We start from the raw sequence: 17214 nt of genomic DNA on the forward strand, positions 1-17214 counted from the left end.
ATATTTACAGCTTTAAAATGATGTGAATAAACTTTTCAGCCTGTAACACACATTAACAGATGGAGGATTCAGCATAAAAAATAAAGCCTCCTCTTATGTAACACAGGCATATTTTATCGATATTGGAGCAATGTAGTTGTTTCTCACATTCGCCAAGCCTCTGAATGAACTATGTCCAGCACCATTGTATTAAACAATTGACAATTCTGTGGAACATACCCTACCACTTTTTCCCATGAATTACCACCAAATTTATACTAATATAAATATTCCGAACATGGGATCCTAAGTTGGCTCTTAAATAGAAGTGCATTACACCGTGTCTAGGAAATAGGCAAATCAAAATAATTTGTCATCTAGAAATTTGTCAACAATGTTCAAATTGCTTTCATAACTTTTTAATGTCATTGTATTTTTTCAACTTCAAATACATACGTTTGATTTAATTGGTTGCAAACATTTCTTCTTTGACAGTTTTAATTGGGCTCCCGAATAGAAAATAATTTTCTAACGGTAAGAGCATTTTGAGAATCAGATGTAAATCTTCCTCAAAATACGTTTTTAAAGGGTTTTTAATGACTAGCAAAAAAGCCATAGTCATATCGTAAGATTTGACCAGGAAAGGGATGCTTGTTAAGGCCAGCAATAAACTAAACATCTTGCTTGATGATGACGGATCCAATTAGTTAGTTACTTTAGGGCTCAGTTATTTCAGTGATTTTTGTAGTTTAAAATGTACTGTTACAACTGGCATTGTAACCTAATTATAACCTCATTTTAACCTTTGGTTTGTTGAGTGTATATATATATATTTATATGTATGTGTATATATATATATATATATATATATATATATACATATATATATTTACACATATTATATATATAAATATGTGTGTGTGTGTGCATATATAATATATATCTATATATATATATATTTATATATATATATATACATATATATATATATATATAATATTAACCTACTGCCAGTCACCTGTAGGTAGTTATAGCTAGGACCTAGTTTCCATAGGAAAAGCATTTTTTGACTTTGCTATATCTTTAGCACTGTTTGATGAATTCTCATGAAATTTATCAAAAAATGTTCCAAGTTAGGTCTTGCTGTGCATAAAAGGTTTTGGGGTGATCTGTCAAACGGGGGCTCAGAAAAAGGGGGGTCAAAAAAAGTGTGTTTCCCATGTTAATTCCCATAAAGGTTTTTTACAGGCCTACAGCCTTACAGAATTACACAAAATTTGGCAAACAGGTAGCTTTTGGTCCAGAAAGCACACTTTTTGTTAATTGGTGTAAATCTGTTCCGTAGTTTTCGATACATTAAAGGAAATCTAAATTTGTATACCCAGAAGTGCGAATAATTTGCAAATAGTCCTGATCTTGTGCAGAGAACTGATTGGCTGCAAACACTTCAACCAGGAAGTATTGGCGGCCATTTTGGGGCTTGGCTGTAGCCGAATCCCCCCCCCCAAAAAAAAAGAAAAGAAAAGGAGGCGGTGTATGAATACCTTAACCCCTAAGTCTTGATCCAGGGTTCTCCTGGGAGAAATCAGTTTGTGTTGATTCTTGGTGAAATTCGTGAATATTCACAATTTTGCCATGAATTTTAAAAAAAGCACACGGTTTCCAGCGCTTGTTTTGAATTTTTCCCCCTGGTGGTCCAGGTCCTAGGGACACTGCACTTTCAATTAAAAGGAGGGGGCCGATGGGGGCCCCCTTCTAGGGACCTTGAAAGCCCCGGGGCCTACCACATCCCATGGGTTACATTTGACAAATATACGGGGGGCAGTGTGGAACCTCCCCCCCCCCCCCCGGCCCTGGGGACCACCACCTTCCCGGAGCTATAAGTAAAAATTATGCAGAGGGCTGCTCAGACCCCACGCCGACCACCACCTCCTTGTGGCTATAACTACAAAATTATGCAGGGGCGTGCAAACCCTCCCCTGGGCTATAAGTAAACAATTATGCAGAGGGGGTGCAGAACCCCTGAGCTCCAGGGGCCTGCACCTCCCCAGGGATAAAACTAAAAAATTATGTAGGGGTGCGCATGGACCCCATTGGGCCCTAGGGACCACTACCTCCCCATTCATTTTTTAAAAAGAAGGAGTGGGGCCACATGGCTTCCCTCCCATGCTATATATGGCCTTGGGGACCACCACCTCCCTGGGACCAGCCTGTGCAGAACAAATTAGGGGGGCCACACAGGCCCCTCCTGGAGCCATATATGGCCCTGGAGACCACTGCCACCCCCCAGGTCTGGCTCCTGCTATCTCCTTAGGTGCCTACCTATAGGAGATAGTGGTTTACTTTTCCTTGGCAGGAGTTGTGACAGCTCCCGCCAAGCAAAAGCAAGCACTCTACTTCCAGCAAGTGGGAGCTGTAAAAATTCCCCGGCCTGCAGACATGGCATTTCCAGCAGCTCCCTGCGTGCAATAGCAAAGCCAGCTACTGCAGGAGGCGGAGGGGTGGCTTGGACCGTGGGGGCCTTGATGCTCCCCCACATTTCCTGACGTTTTTAAAAAAATCAATTAATCCTGCCATGCGTATATATATATATATATATATATATATATATATATATATATATATATATATGCAAGAAAGGATTCATTGTGAAAAGATGCTAATTTCACAGAAAGTAAACCTCAGCGGGAAGCACTTACAGATATAAACAAAGCATGTGTCCAAGTTGAAGCTTCATTTCTGTGAAGTACTAATCCTCCTATATTCTTGTGCATAGTCAAGGCAAAGCAAGTGTGTTTTATTTGCATTTCCACCATGAAAATGGATCTGTAATCCTTGAGGGAGGTGTTAGCATCCTTGCTTTTTTCGAGCGCTATATCTCATATAGTGATTGTCACAAGTGGGTTCTTTCCTGTCATCTTCTGCTGAGACTAGAGATCGTGTTATCCCTTTTTAAAACTACAAGTACGTAAAATGGCCTTGAAGCCCCGTCCTTTTGGCCCCACCCCATATACATTAGTGATATGCGACGTCTTTCCCCATTTTCCCAGGAACATGGACAGCTAACTAAAAGGACCCCAGAACACATTTTCCATCGATTTTGGAGATGCATTCTTGATGCATAAGAATATGATCACATCCACCAAACAAAGAAGCACTTCATGAGTGCTATGGGGTATGCCACAGCGGTCAAAACCTGCTGTACACGGACAGGGGCGTGGCATGGTGTTGGTTGATTATGGGGAGTTGGCAAAAAGGCCTGGCTGCAGGCCCGGCCCGGCGGCCATCTCCCGCCGTGCACAGCCAAAGGCCGTGTGTGGCGAAGGTTGGGTTGTTATATACAGGGCCTGCCCTAAGGCCATGTGTGGCGGTGGTTAGATTAACGAAAAGTAAATGAAGTTATTTTACGTAAAAAAAACATAAAAATTCACTGCAAAAAACAAAGGTTGTAGGGACTTTATAGTTAGGAAATAGAATTTTTAAAAACATACAAATTCACTTAAAAAGCCAAAGGTTACAGGGACATTATAGTTAGGCTCAAATTTCAAACGTACAAACCCATAAAAATTCAGGTGTTATAGTTAGAGTTATTTCAAGCCTCGTGCCCTAAAGGTAACTATAACTTGTGCCCTTGCCATGCACTGATAATTACCCCACATATGACAACACTCACGACATCTTTGATAACATCACTGATAATGCCAAAGTAACATTTGCAGTAAATTACTGAGGAGAAAACTGTGCATGATGGGGTCGCAAGTTATAGTTACCTTAGGGCACGAGTTATAGTGACTTGAAATAACTAACTATAACAGCTGAATTTCTATTGTTTTGCATGTTTGAAATCTGAGCCTAACTATAACAACTCTGTAACCTTTGTTTTTTAAGTGAGTATCACTCCCAGTTAGGTGTGCCAGTGGCTGAAGTGTGCTGGTGCTGTGCCACATGCTGTATGCTGTGGTGAGTGGAAGCAAAATGTGAATGATACTACACCAGCCGAGGAGATGAAGAGCGCTTACCGAAAGCCTAGTGCGTTATGTTATATTGATTTATATAGCAAGCTAATCACCCCAAAGGGTATTCAGGCACTTGGGGAGATGTGTAGATTTGTGGTTCCCAAGGTGCTCATAGGAAAAGCCATGTCTTCAGCTTCTTGCGTAATTCAAAAAGTGAGGAGGAGGAGGCTACGATGTGTTGAAGAAGATTGTTCCATGTCTTGGGTGCAATGTAGGAGAATGTGCGACCTCCAGTTTTTCTTTTTTGGGTACAGGAATGTGTGCAAGTGAGAGTGAGGTAAAGCGTAGGTGTCTGCTAGGTTTGTCAAATTGCATGCATCTGTGAAGGTGTTCTGGTCCTGTGTTGTGCACAACGTGTAACACATCGTTTGCAGAAAAACAATCTCAGCAATGTATTAGAGCATGCCAAAAGGAATGTGATCCAGATCGATATATGTTCTTTCAGCATGTGGCCCACCCATCCATGCAATCCCAGAAAGCTCACAACTTTCGAAAGGAGGGCCCTAGCAACCATGTACTTCAATGCGAATCAGTGTTGCCCACAGAAGTTAGATAGCATTCTAGCATCTAGAACTTTATAATACTATCTACCAGAGGAGTGGTAGGTTCTGTGCCATCCCAGAGGGTCCCCCCATTTTTCTGAAATGAGTCTACAACCATGGAATCTCATAGTCAGCAGGCCTTCTTACAGAGGAGCACATTTGACCAGGAGTAATCAGTCCTTTCTGCAAGATATTAACAATGATGAGATCCTAAAGAGGGCTTAGTGGGAGAACACAGTCATAGAATCTCAGCGGGCTCCGTCCTTTATGTAATGGATCCAAGGCTTTATGATCCAGGAGGAGACAGCTGTTACAAAAGGGCAACCAAAATCATAGGATCCTTGAGCTTTCAGCCATTTCTGCATGTGGGGGGTTCATGACAACATGGATTCCTTTCTTGGCAAGTAATTTCCACAGGCAAGACCACAGCCCCTGGATCCCAGGGAAGCCATGGAGCCCGCAGCTATGGCTGGATCAAGAAGCAGACTGAGAAACATTTCAATGGGCGTTCTGCCGACTCACACCAAATGTGCAGGAAGTTGCATGAACTCTAACAATGTGACAATTGCCAGTAGGAGCAGTAGTAACACACATGACTGGATCATTTCTGAACAACCATTATTTTCTATCATGATGTGTATGTCCACATGTGGAGCAAGGGTTTTGATGCCCTAGACATAAAGTGTTCTTCTCATCCTTCCTCTCTTCCGCCCAGGTATAGTACCACCCTTTATATGAGCACCTGCTGCGTCTCAGTGATGCCCCCTAAGAGGCTGAAGCGTATTAACAGTTGTAGGTCACCTTTTATCTAGTTTGACATTCTCAACCTACAAAAATATTGCACCAACTAAACTGCCTACTACAGTATAACCAAGAGAAATGTATATAAATATATATACTCTTCCTAACTCCACATCTCTTTCCATTGATGATGTAGTGAGGTGATATTTTTGTCATGGGATTTATTACATAAAATATAGCAAGGGTGCACTATTTCACCTTACTCTAAAATACACGAACCTCAGCAGTGAGCATCTATCCTCACTGAGGTACCTTACCAAAGTATTTTCTGAAATACTTACACATGCTTGAGAGATGGCAGTTTATCAAAGGTCCCTGGCAGAAGGCTGGAGAATATGTTTCCAGACAGATTCCTACAGGAAAGGTGAGAATGCACAAACATCAACAGAAAATCATGGAAAAGCAACACTACTTACTTTTCTTTAACTTGCCATAAGGCTGCATTGGTTGGTGATTAATTTGAAAAACAAATAATGTAATTGGACATTTTTGGGGTCCATTAGACTGTAAAGTCCACCTCCTTTAAAATGATCTCTTTAGAAACTAACCACTAGATACACGTTACTTCAGTCCTGGACATGAAAAATCCTGCTAATTCAAATATTCATAAATAAGATCACAAGTACCATATGCACAAAACTGCCAAGATGTTTGCCTTGGTCGCCATGCATCAAATGCCAACTTTCACATTTACTCTCTAAACCATGCAATCTGCTTATGCTCGAATGTGCAGTGCCTTTTAATCTTTGTTTAGCCTTCATGGGGGAAATGCTAATTGCGGATCAATCAACCAATTAACAAAAAGCAGATGGGGATTGACAGCCAATCAAAGGGCATCCCTTGAGCTGAGGAAGTTGAAGCTCTCTGCCCCATGCTTGCCTTCCTTTCCATGCGGTGGAATACTCAGAGTTGATTTTTTGCAGTTTCACTTACAGGCGTGTGAGGCTGACAAGGCCACGGAAAACAGCGGCGGCCAGGCACCCAATCCGATTATTCGACAGGTCTCTGTAGGAAAGAAATTAAGTGAGATAGATATGCAAGATATCCTGACATGCCACTACATCTACAGTAGAAGAGCAATGGGCTGAGGAAGAGCTACTGAAATACCATACTAATTCCTGATATGCCCACCTCCTCCACACTCTGGAGTCTCAAGAGTAGAAGCGGGCCAGGTAGTCCTTATGTAGCAACCTCAAGTTGTTCACGTAATTCACCCACATGGGGAGAGTGAGACAGGAGGCTAGTCAGTTGGGACAGGAAGGGACATGAAGGAGGGAGAGGCAGACAGCCTGATAAGAGGTGTAACCAAGGAAAGAGAGGAAGAGACAGCCAGATGGGGCGGTCAGAAGAAGCAAGCTCATGGAGGTCGCGAGAAGAAAGACATTAGGGGGTGCGATTTTTCTCGCGAGCTCTGGGGCTGCGAGAAGGCACCTGAAGCCCATGAATGCAGTTTAACTCCCTTCACCCTGGATATCTCCACATTCTTGAGAATCACAAAGGCTGGAGTGGTTGGGGGAAGTAGCGGTACGGTCTTTTAGATGAAGGATTCAGGAGCAAAAAGATAATGATCTGGGTTTCTTGAGTAGAAGAGCAAAGGCTAATACCCCCATGATTACCAATTTCTGCACCCCGTGTTGTGCCCAGAGGGACCCCAAACTTACAGTCGCTTCAGTTCGGCCAAGCCCAGAAAGACACCATTCTCCAGGGTACTGATCAGGTTATTCTTGAGGTCTCTGCAGAGAAGGAGACAGGGTAGAGTCTATGAGGGTTGGTAACAAGCAGCAATCCATTCATCCTTTAATTATTTTGCATAGAGAGCATTTACAAACTAGTGTTATGCACTACGATGATTTACCAAATACACGCGACAAAAACAAAGCTTTTTATAAGGTGCTCACGATGAGCTTTAACATTATAAGGCACTAGATATATAGTGCACATGAAAGGTGATAACATGGAGAAGAGAAATGTAATGGGCTTGACTGAAGTTTGTTCTTCACGCTTTGCCAAAGCTCCAGACACTGTGTCCAAGTGCATAATAGCCTCATACTGTGACCACGTGGATAATTCCCACATACTACGTCCATATGCCCAAGCACCTCACACAGTGTCCAGGTGCCCAGGCGCCTTACACTGTGCCCATGTGTTGAAGCGCCTCACATTATCTGTGCTTGTGCCCCAAGCTCCATACACTGTTGGTCCATATGCCAGAAACTTTTCATATTGTCTACCTCCACTTCAAAGTTGATCGCACACTGGCCCAGATTTACTAAAGCTTTGCATTTGCGCTCGTATGATGCAATGTGACACAAATGACACCACTGACCAGCTTTTCAGTGAAAATAGATTTTTGCACCACAAGGCTAAGTGTGGGCTGCGTTAAGCGGCATTGTGTCACACAGTACAAAACTCCTTATGATATGGCGAAAGTGGGAATTACTGGCTGGGAACTGAGCAAAAACCATCAACAGTCAACGAAACCCCAAATTACTAAAGTCAGATACAGTAGCGGAATAACAGTACTTGGAATACTGACACCAAATAGAAATAAGGGCAAACGTGGGGTAAACTTAGGTTGAGCAGTAGTGTGATATTTTTCCATGCTTGTAACAGTAGTGAAAAGTATAGACACAACACATTGTACTCCTTGGCAGTCATTTACTTTAAGACATTTATACTTGAGGCATAGCTTCGAGTACAAAAGCCATGCAAATACTGCTCACATCAATATTTGAGTTGGTAATGACATTAAGGCTACACAAAGGATGGTAAATTAGCTCCGATTGAACAACACAACACTGCTGGGTTTTACGTGAATTTCAGCAAATATGCAGATGCAGAGATCCATCCATGCCGCTTCTTGTTTTCTGGCACACCTACAAAGCCACTCTACAAATGCAATGCTTAATGACTGTCAGAAAACTGAATTGAAGCAGTTAGAATACGGTGCTGCTGAATAGACTGGTGCACGATTCCTAAATTCAAGCACAGCCATAAGTCCTCCTGCCTTTGATGGCCCTGCTTCTCTACAGGCTTCCAGTAGGTTTGCTGTCACTTATAGAATGTGCTTGTCAAATCTCAGCTAAGCTATACTTAGTGAACACCAATGCGAGTGAACACGTTTGGTGTTGGTTTCACTCTATACTAGGAAGTTTTGGGTAGGACTTTACCGATCACACCAATGTAATACTTGCTGGAAAGGTAAATGCTTGGGTACATTTCTGTATTAAAGACCTTGGTTGAATACTGACAATGGTGAGGGCGAAATTGAACAGAGCGGAGGCATTGAAGTGTTTGTCTTTGAATGCTCACCAGCCAAATAGGAGTTTCCACAAACGTCTCATTCTGTTTGTCTCCTAACACAATATGTCAATGGCCGCCCCTGCATCTTTAGCTACACACATTTTTCGTGTGTTTTCAGCCAGCTGAGTTGAGTTCTTAGTCTGGAAGATGTATTATCCAAAACAGGACAGTATATCTTCCAGACTAGAGCTCAACATCTTTCATGTGAAGAAGAGCTACATGAGATGTGTTCTAACTCCCATATACCCTTTACACATTAGAGTGCATAGGAACAGCGTCACGTTCACTGTGTCAAAGCAATATATCAGGGTCCTACGCACCTCGCCCAAAAAAAATCTTGAAAAAAGAAAAAAGAAGGACGAAAGAAAAAGATAAGAAAGGCCAAAATATAGAAAGAAAGAATAGAGTCTGAGAAACTGAAATAATCATTGGACAAAAGAAAGAGGGAGAAATAAAGTAACAAGCATTTGCAATGCAACAGGTCTCGCATTTGCTTGAGTTAGAGCTATTAGTGTTGTAAACTCCTAACAGGACTTTTCTCGCCACATAAATTGAAAGAAAAAAACGAGCGTGATCGCGCTATGTAAAACTAAGCGCAATTGCGCTGAAATTAAAAACTAAAAAAACATGCAAGATTGCGCTGCGCAAAACTCAGCACGATTGATCTGCATGAAAAACAAAAAGATAAAGTAGTGCAGTAACCAGATTTTTTTTTCAGTAGTTGGCCGGTGCCCTAGAGGAGGGCTAAACACCAGGAAAGGCATGAAGGCTACAGGCGTGACATGGGCGTGGTTAAAAGCTCAAAGAAAAGATTACAAAAGGGACTGAGCGCTTGTGCGCTCGACCCTAAAAAAGTGGAAAGGAAGAAAGAGTACCACTGAGTGCAATTAAAGCGTGTGTTAGCTACTGCCAATATGTGCTGCGCTGGCAAAAGTGCAGAATGAAGTGCTAAATCAAACCACCTTCTTATCATCAGAAGGGAAGAAAAGCGAGATAAGAAAATGACGAAAGATGAACCGTACAAAAGAAAAAATGAAAGAGCGGGAGGAATAATTTAAGGACGATAAAAAGAAAGGCATAAAGTAGAGAAGATGGAGCGAAAGAAAAGAGGAAAGTTTTCATTATGTGGAGTAACAGTCCTTCCTGGCACCGTGAGTGCGGAGTCAGCCAGGGCCCTGGTGGGCATGTCAAGTGTCGGCGCTCATTCACACCCCAGGCTGCCGTCCCGCTGTCTGCGCCAGTGCCAGGCTCTCGGCGGGGAGGGACGCAGTCAGACCATCTATCGCGCCCTGCGTCCTTCTATACAAAGGAATCTGTGCCGGAGGCTGCCCTGGGCCGCCATCAACAACAGGGCCGAGCGCCCCCAGCCTAGCATTGATCAACCATGCAACAGTTACCCAGACCTCAGGCTGCATCCCACAGGGACGCCTCCTCAGAGAAGCTTTGATTACAGCCCTTCCCTGTATTATGGGCAAACCCGTTGGAATTATGCGGCAGTGAAGGTTCAGATTATGTGGCATAGAAGGCTAAATTATGCAGCAAGAAAAGGGAAATTGTGCTGAATAATGTGGTAAACTTTGTGATAGTATTACTTATATATTGTGTCATTTTTACACATGTATCACTTTCTGAGCGAAGGTTTCACCTTATTAATACCAGTTCAACAACCAATACACAATTAGTAACAGAAAGATGGCTAGTCAGCTTTTACAAAGAGCCTTCCACTGCACAACAGGACCCTTTGCTGTGTTTTAGTAAAGTGTGATTCCTTTGAAATAGAAACAATGTTTTCGTTAAAATCTACAGATTATGCAGCAGATGACGTATCATGGGCAAATGCGAAAAATCAAGAATTATGCGGAAACCGTGGCACCAGCATAATCGCATATTTCCAGAGCTGTGCCTCTTCCTTGCACCTGTCCTGTAATTTCACTATAACTCTGTTCCCCTCTTAGTCTAGACTGTGTTTACTGAAGGTGTGGCTTGGTGGGGAGTGGGACAGGAGAGGTGGGCAGTTGTTAAAACTAAACCACGCAAGGGATTCAGTACCATTGGGTCTTTTAATTTCTGGATCTATTTTTGATATTATTCGGATATTCATATCCAGTTTTACACACACGTTGGACTGCCGTTGCAAAGTTGGTGTCTTGATTCCAGCTTGTGCTGTTTCCTTCTGCCTGTTTACGCGCCTCTTTTTACGGTTCGCTCTTGCGACTGCTTTTTCACCCGACTGCTCCCTTTGCCGTTGTTTTCCCATCTGCTTCTTCTTCCTTCGTTCTCCCTTTTCTGCCTTTTTTCCTGCAGGTCTGCATCAAAGTCGGAATACGCCTCGGTCCCAACAGATGGGTGCTGGCGCCCGCCACCATCAGCCGCTGCCATAAATGAAGGACTGTGCTGGACACGTTCTAGTGTTTTCACCAGCTGCTCGGCTGAGGGCTCGTCTTACATTCACACCCTACACCCATCCAACACAGGTGTCACCAGTCAGGTGACCCTGCCGATAAAAAGTGCCGGGCGCATGTGCCCGTGGCCAGTTCTTACGACCATGCTACTGTGTCTGCATCAGTTATTTCAGTAGCATGAGGGCCTAGGGCCCCCAACACTACAGACTGGTACGAAGCAGCGCCCCCCTCAGGAAGAACGGTTTATATGGGAAATTAGTGAAGTGTGCCGCCTCCTTTCCCATTCACACTGCCACCCCATGGCAAAATCAGAGTGAAGTATACCTGCTGTGCCTTACTCCTCCCCCTAAACTTTATTTATTTATTGACTGTTTCTTCGTGTGCTGCGTGTCACCATTCGGTACAACTTCTTTAGACTGCTCTACCGGCGCCTGACCCAACCCACTCCCCTTGCATCATTTACTATAGAATTATAAAAAAATTATACAGCGCTGCATACAACACCTGTAGTGTCCTGCTGGACACGTTCTAGTGCTTTCACCAGCCGCTCGGCTGAGGGCTGGCCTTACATTCACACCCCACACCCACCCAATTCATGCGTCACCAGTCAGGTGACCCTGCCAATAAAAACGGCCGGTCGCACGTGCCCAGGGTCAGTTCCTACAACCATGCTACAGTGTCTGCATCATGTTATTTAGGTAGCATGAGGGCCTAGGGCCCCAACACTTCAAACACCTCCATTTTGTTATCACTGTAAATAGAAGGTGTTACTATTGCCTAACTTAACAGTACTCCATTTGTTGTACTTAGAAGATTGTGGGTATGTAATGGACTTGCTGGGATTCGAACTCACGGCCTGCATAGCACAGTAGATGTCAACAGGGAGCATTCAACACCCTGAGTCACTTATCAATGCAATGCAAGCTGCAGTGGCCTCCAGAGAAGAGCCCTGGTATGCATCATTATTACTATTATTTTATTCACAAATTAAGGACTGTATGTGACTGACTAGAGTGGTATTCTCATGCTGTGTTGAGTCTCAGTTCCTACCAGTATGCTGCAGAACAGATTAGTGAGAGATGGAGCGAGCACAGTGTATGTCAACAGCTGAGTTATTCTGCATGCCCTATGGAGTTTTTCGTGACTACTGAGCCTTCAGTCGACATCCTGCGATGGATACTGCACGCGAGGGCCTTCCTTGGTGAGTGCCGGCTGAAGTTCTTTGGAACAGCTGAGGAACTTTGTGGCTTTAGTGAAAGGTTGGAAAGGTTGTGAAAGGTTGGAAGTATAAAGTGGGTCAACAAAGGCCGCCGCAGCCACCACTGTGCAGGTGGGGAGAGGGGGGTCTTTGAGGGTGGGAGGAGGTACCGAGCTCTCGTGGGCCCCCCTCAGCACAGTATCCTGGCCTGAAAGCTCCTGAGTGCGTCCCCTTCAAATTTTGTTACGCCACTGAAAGCATACACATAGACTTAGGAAAGATGTTTGATAGTGGAAGCCTCTCCAACAAGACTGTGCTGACATGGCTTCATTTCATCACTCATCACACAGCCAACCCGTGAAGATCGCTGGCACGCAGTGCGCAGTAACTTGAACTGGAGACCCTACATGTCTCCAGCTTCAGAATGAGGGTTCAACTGCTGGACTTCAGTTAAGGTTTTAAAACCTCTCCAGGAGACCAGAGGAGGCCCTATATGGTTTCGTTTTAATAGGCGCGAGTCCTTATTCAGGGGTATAAAGCCATGCCCCCTCACTATGGCTCCTTTCCTCTCCTTGGCCCTGCCCCTTCTCACACAATGCAATGGTTTGTGAGTGTGTCCGGACCGGATAGAGTGACAAATAAAAGTTGAAATGTTAAACTGCATTAAATGGAGATGTTTGTGGCATTGTGCAGAACTTTGACAGCCAGATGATCAGTCTCACATTCACACCTGGCATTTCCGAATAATTCCTTGCGGGAAATAATGTTTTGGCCCTGTGATTCTGCAATGGTGCAAGAATTATTGGTGATACAAGCAAAAATGTATTCCTCCTAGCACATACAGTAAAAGAGCTTTATTTGTAGCTCGGAGCAGCAACGTGGAACTCTGCTAACCCCGGTGGTGAGGCTGCAACACTCCCACGTGGGCAGGCCATCAATAAAGACTAAAACAACATTACATAGGAATATTGAGACTTTCAGTGCAAGGGGAGGTCAACGAAGGGTGAGTGGTACATGTGAATAACTGCACCTGCCTAATGCACTCAGGCCACAAAAATGCAAAAGCAAAGCCCATTGAGAATGGTGTCAGCACAAGGCCAGAAAAACATCTGGGAGCACTCAAAGACCACAATCTTTAATGAGCTGAGGAGTCAGCAGAGAAGATGATGGATACAGTTTGAACTCAATACACATTTGCTTCCTCCTATGATAGCTTTAAAACCCTATCATAAGGCATTGGGGTGAGCTTCTCATTCCAGGTCCCTATGGACACCGTTTCTAGGTCTGGTCTTGTCACCTACAAACCACTGCATTTATGTGTGTTAGTCAAATTAGTTCAATAGAAGGAAAACGAGACAACAACAGGAATGCATTAGGATGTCACACAAAAGTCCAGGACTGTAACAAAGTGTACATAAGGGCCTGCACGGAAGCGGTTAACCAAAGAAGCATATATTATTTGCCTGAAGAAAGAATTTTTTTTACTTCTTTGCAGTATTTGTACAACTCACTCATGCTACTGGAGAGACTGCAGGTTAAATATGCTGATTTTAATAACATTACTTGTGAGTGATTCACCCTCACGTTCTGTGTGGTATTAATAAAGTCACTATCACTTCTTTGATGTTCTGGAAGTCACTATCCTTCCTTTTTATTACATTAAGAAATTCACTGCCTCACTCCTTGTGATTATTGTTGAAATCAGTAGCCCCTCTCAACCCTCCAACCCCCATTAAGCATATAATTCAGCTTATAGCGATTGTGCCCTCAAAGGTCACAGTTTCCAAATATATTGCACTTTTCTGAAATGCCATCAAACGTGGCTGCATTTCTTCATTTTACCTATGGTACCTTTTCCTTTTTTAATTTTTCTTAGCGGTAAGGACATTTTGAACACGTAGCAGCCACAGTGTTAGTGCACAATATCGTGTTCCAGGCTAGCCCTAAATAACGAGAGCTTTAAAAAGATGTCAGCATTGAAATCCTGCAGCTTCAATAGTCACTTATATCTCTTGTAGTCAGATATATTGACTACAAATTGAATTATTTTCAGAATAAATATACCCTTTTGCTGTTGCTAAATTTTGCATCAAAGGAACTACATCGAGGGGTCTCTGATTAAATGACCGACAACTGGCATTCTTGGTTGGGTTGAAACAGACTATGTTGACACAGTATTTGAGCAATAAATAACCTGCCTTTCTTGAGGCACTGCTGACATCATGAGTTGTAGACAAACAAGGACACTACTACCCAGAAAACAGAACGCCAAAATGATGGGGGAGAGCCTCCTGACTGGTGATCAGTGATACTCAAAGTACGGCCCTATGGCTGCGTGCCCCTTGCCAACAACAGCACCCGTTCACTCGACTCAGCACTAACATTAAATACATGTAAAATAAATGGGCAAGTATTTTCTTAATTTTCAAGTTAATTGAAGATAAAAAAGGAAGTAACTAGGGCGTCCTATACCACTCAACTTATGAACACCTTCATTTTTAAATACATGAAGTACATATAGGTTCTCTTCAAATTAAGTATGTTTCATTAACATGCACAGCCTGTCTACTTTAGTAAATCAGAATATATAATTGAGAAGTATTTTTTCAGAAGTGATAGTTTCCACACATGGATTTAGAAACATTCATGGTTATCCACATCCGACAACAATGTAAACTGTGAACTAAGAGGCAAGCCAGTTATGTGCACCCCGTGGGCGGCCTGGAATGCTAATATACGTGGACAACATTCTAGGTTATTAAATCAAACACAGGAGAAGGTCTTGTGCAGCCCATATCTGGAAGTTATGTATTTCAAGGCCTGTTTATATGTAATAACGAAGTAAAAGCAGGGAAAGTGAAATAAAACAATTGCCTATGATCGCACAATTCGCTCAAGTGGGAAAGCCTGGATCAATCCCGGGTTTTCCGGTTTCACATTTAATTGAGCCACTAGATGCACATACACCCAGCTTACACACCTCCTCCCCCATGGCACCCTGCTGGCATCAATGTGGCCCTCAGTCACACCACAGACCACACTTTTTGGCTCCTAAGAAAATGTTTGCGAGTACCCATGTGTTAAATCGTTGGAGGTGAAGGATGTAAAGTTCAGAAATCCCTCTAGAGGAGACTCAAGGTCTGGAGCCCTCACGTTATGGTTGCTGACAGCGAGCCAATGTAGTGTCTACAGCTTATTAAAAGTATTATTCATTTTTTGTAACACAATTTAATTATTTTAGTTACTACAGGAGCCATTAGAAAACCGAAAAAATGTATTAAAAAATGTATGCCCGGAGTTTGACCCTTAAAATGTGAAGACTCCAAATATTCCAGAGACCTAACCCAGCTTCCTCTAGCTTCTTCCCACAACTCTTCATCTTACTCAGTGTCATCTCTTTCTTTATGCAATCATTAAAAACATTTCTCATCGGAGGAGGGCAAGCAACTTTCTGTTTTCAAGGATTATCATTTAACACTAGTCCTTTTTAGTAGGCTTTTGATCAAAATGTATGATTTTGACATGTCTTTATTTCACAGAACTTGCATATTCAGTATTAAATTGAACAATCATCATTTTGTTCTGCTCAATATCTCTCACATTCTTCTGATCTTTTCTCATTCAGAAAATATATGTACAAGTTTTCCTTCTGTTTTCCTACCACTTTTGTCCCTCTTACCCTCAATCTGGAGATTATTGCCGCCCCCTGCCAAACACACAAAGCTTCTCTGTGGAGTTCAGTAATGCAATCTGTACCTGTATAGTGTCTCATCTTGTGTTTGTTTTCATAATTATAGCATTTATCACATCCATTAGTTTATCCCAACTGTTTTTGCTCACCTAAAATTTTAGACCCGATGACCAATGTTTCCCTTCCTATTGATCATCTAACCCCAATCCCTGTGGTCTAAGATAACACCTCATAAAAGTTACAAATTAGTTACCAGCCATTTCTTTTTTTTTTTTTGTTTAAATACAGTAATTCGTCTTGACTCTTGGTCAGCAGTGTAGGGCTTTCAATCATACATAAAAACAAAATTAAGTTAAAGGAGAGAATATATTCTTTGCTTGCATAATCCGAATCTAGCGTCTTCGGGTCAGTGAGGTCTGCCGCTTTTTGGTTGTCACTATGTCAGGGAGGGTCAACATAGGCCCAGAAGGGCCTGGTCCAGGCCAGATAACCACCATTCAAATGTGTTCTACTTAGATCCATTGTATGTAAATTTGGCTTCTGCAGGCATACTAAAAATCTGGAATAAATCCCACTACCGTGGAGCTACGTTTGTCAACCCCGAGATAGAATATCTTTATATCAAATAGACTACTGGTTCTGCTAGAGCCCTACCAGTAGGATTTCTCATCTGAAGTGGAAATGGTGCAATATGCTCCAGAACAGTTTGTGGTGGTGCTGGTGCGTGGGGGCCCTGCCGTGTTAGCACAAGCTCAAGTGTGCACCATTATCTTCATATAAACCACGTTCTTCTGGTCAGAATGGGATGCTCAGCTTCTTTCATCTTCTCGTCGGGTCGAATATGTGTTTATTTGAAATATCTTAAAAGCAGATTTATTTCTCGTGTTTACACTAGATCCTGTAAACAATGGAAGCCGATTTGTCCCCATCAAAGCTATTTCGGTACTTAAGGAGTGGGATTTGAAACATTTAACTACATTTAAAATGCTGCTTCATTCTGTCAGGATCTCTGTGCCCTAAAAGACCTAATAGACGTGTTATCTGTATTCTGAGAAATGCTATACGTGTCATATAACTGTTTTCTGTACTTCTGAACCAGGTTTTTCCCGTAGAGTTTTTTTCTGGATCGTGATATAACATTGTGATACAAAAGCAGACTTTTTCGGTCTTCTTTTTTGATAGTACTTTTCTGGAAATCAACAACTTGTAATCCAAATGAACCGACCCAAGTCTGTTTCTGTGACAGCTGACTCCCTGTGTAACATAAGCTAATTAAAGCAGG

General features: G+C 42.7%; 1 protein-coding gene across 1 annotated transcript in view; it reads right to left on the reverse strand.

Annotated features, from left to right (window-relative positions):
• The window catches only part of ADGRA2 (adhesion G protein-coupled receptor A2), a 402513-nt gene that overhangs the window by 77834 nt on the left and 307465 nt on the right, over nucleotides 1-17214 (reverse strand). Inside the window, exons 3-5 of the mRNA XM_069213453.1 lie at nucleotides 7000-7071; nucleotides 6272-6343; nucleotides 5620-5691 (exon numbers count right to left, since the gene is read on the reverse strand). Of these exons, the coding sequence (XP_069069554.1) occupies nucleotides 5620-5691; nucleotides 6272-6343; nucleotides 7000-7071 (216 nt within the window). The remainder of the gene's footprint in view (nucleotides 1-5619; nucleotides 5692-6271; nucleotides 6344-6999; nucleotides 7072-17214) is intronic.

This window comes from Pleurodeles waltl, chromosome 11, assembly GCF_031143425.1.
Source record: "Pleurodeles waltl isolate 20211129_DDA chromosome 11, aPleWal1.hap1.20221129, whole genome shotgun sequence".
NCBI classification, from domain to species: domain Eukaryota; kingdom Metazoa; phylum Chordata; class Amphibia; order Caudata; family Salamandridae; genus Pleurodeles; species Pleurodeles waltl.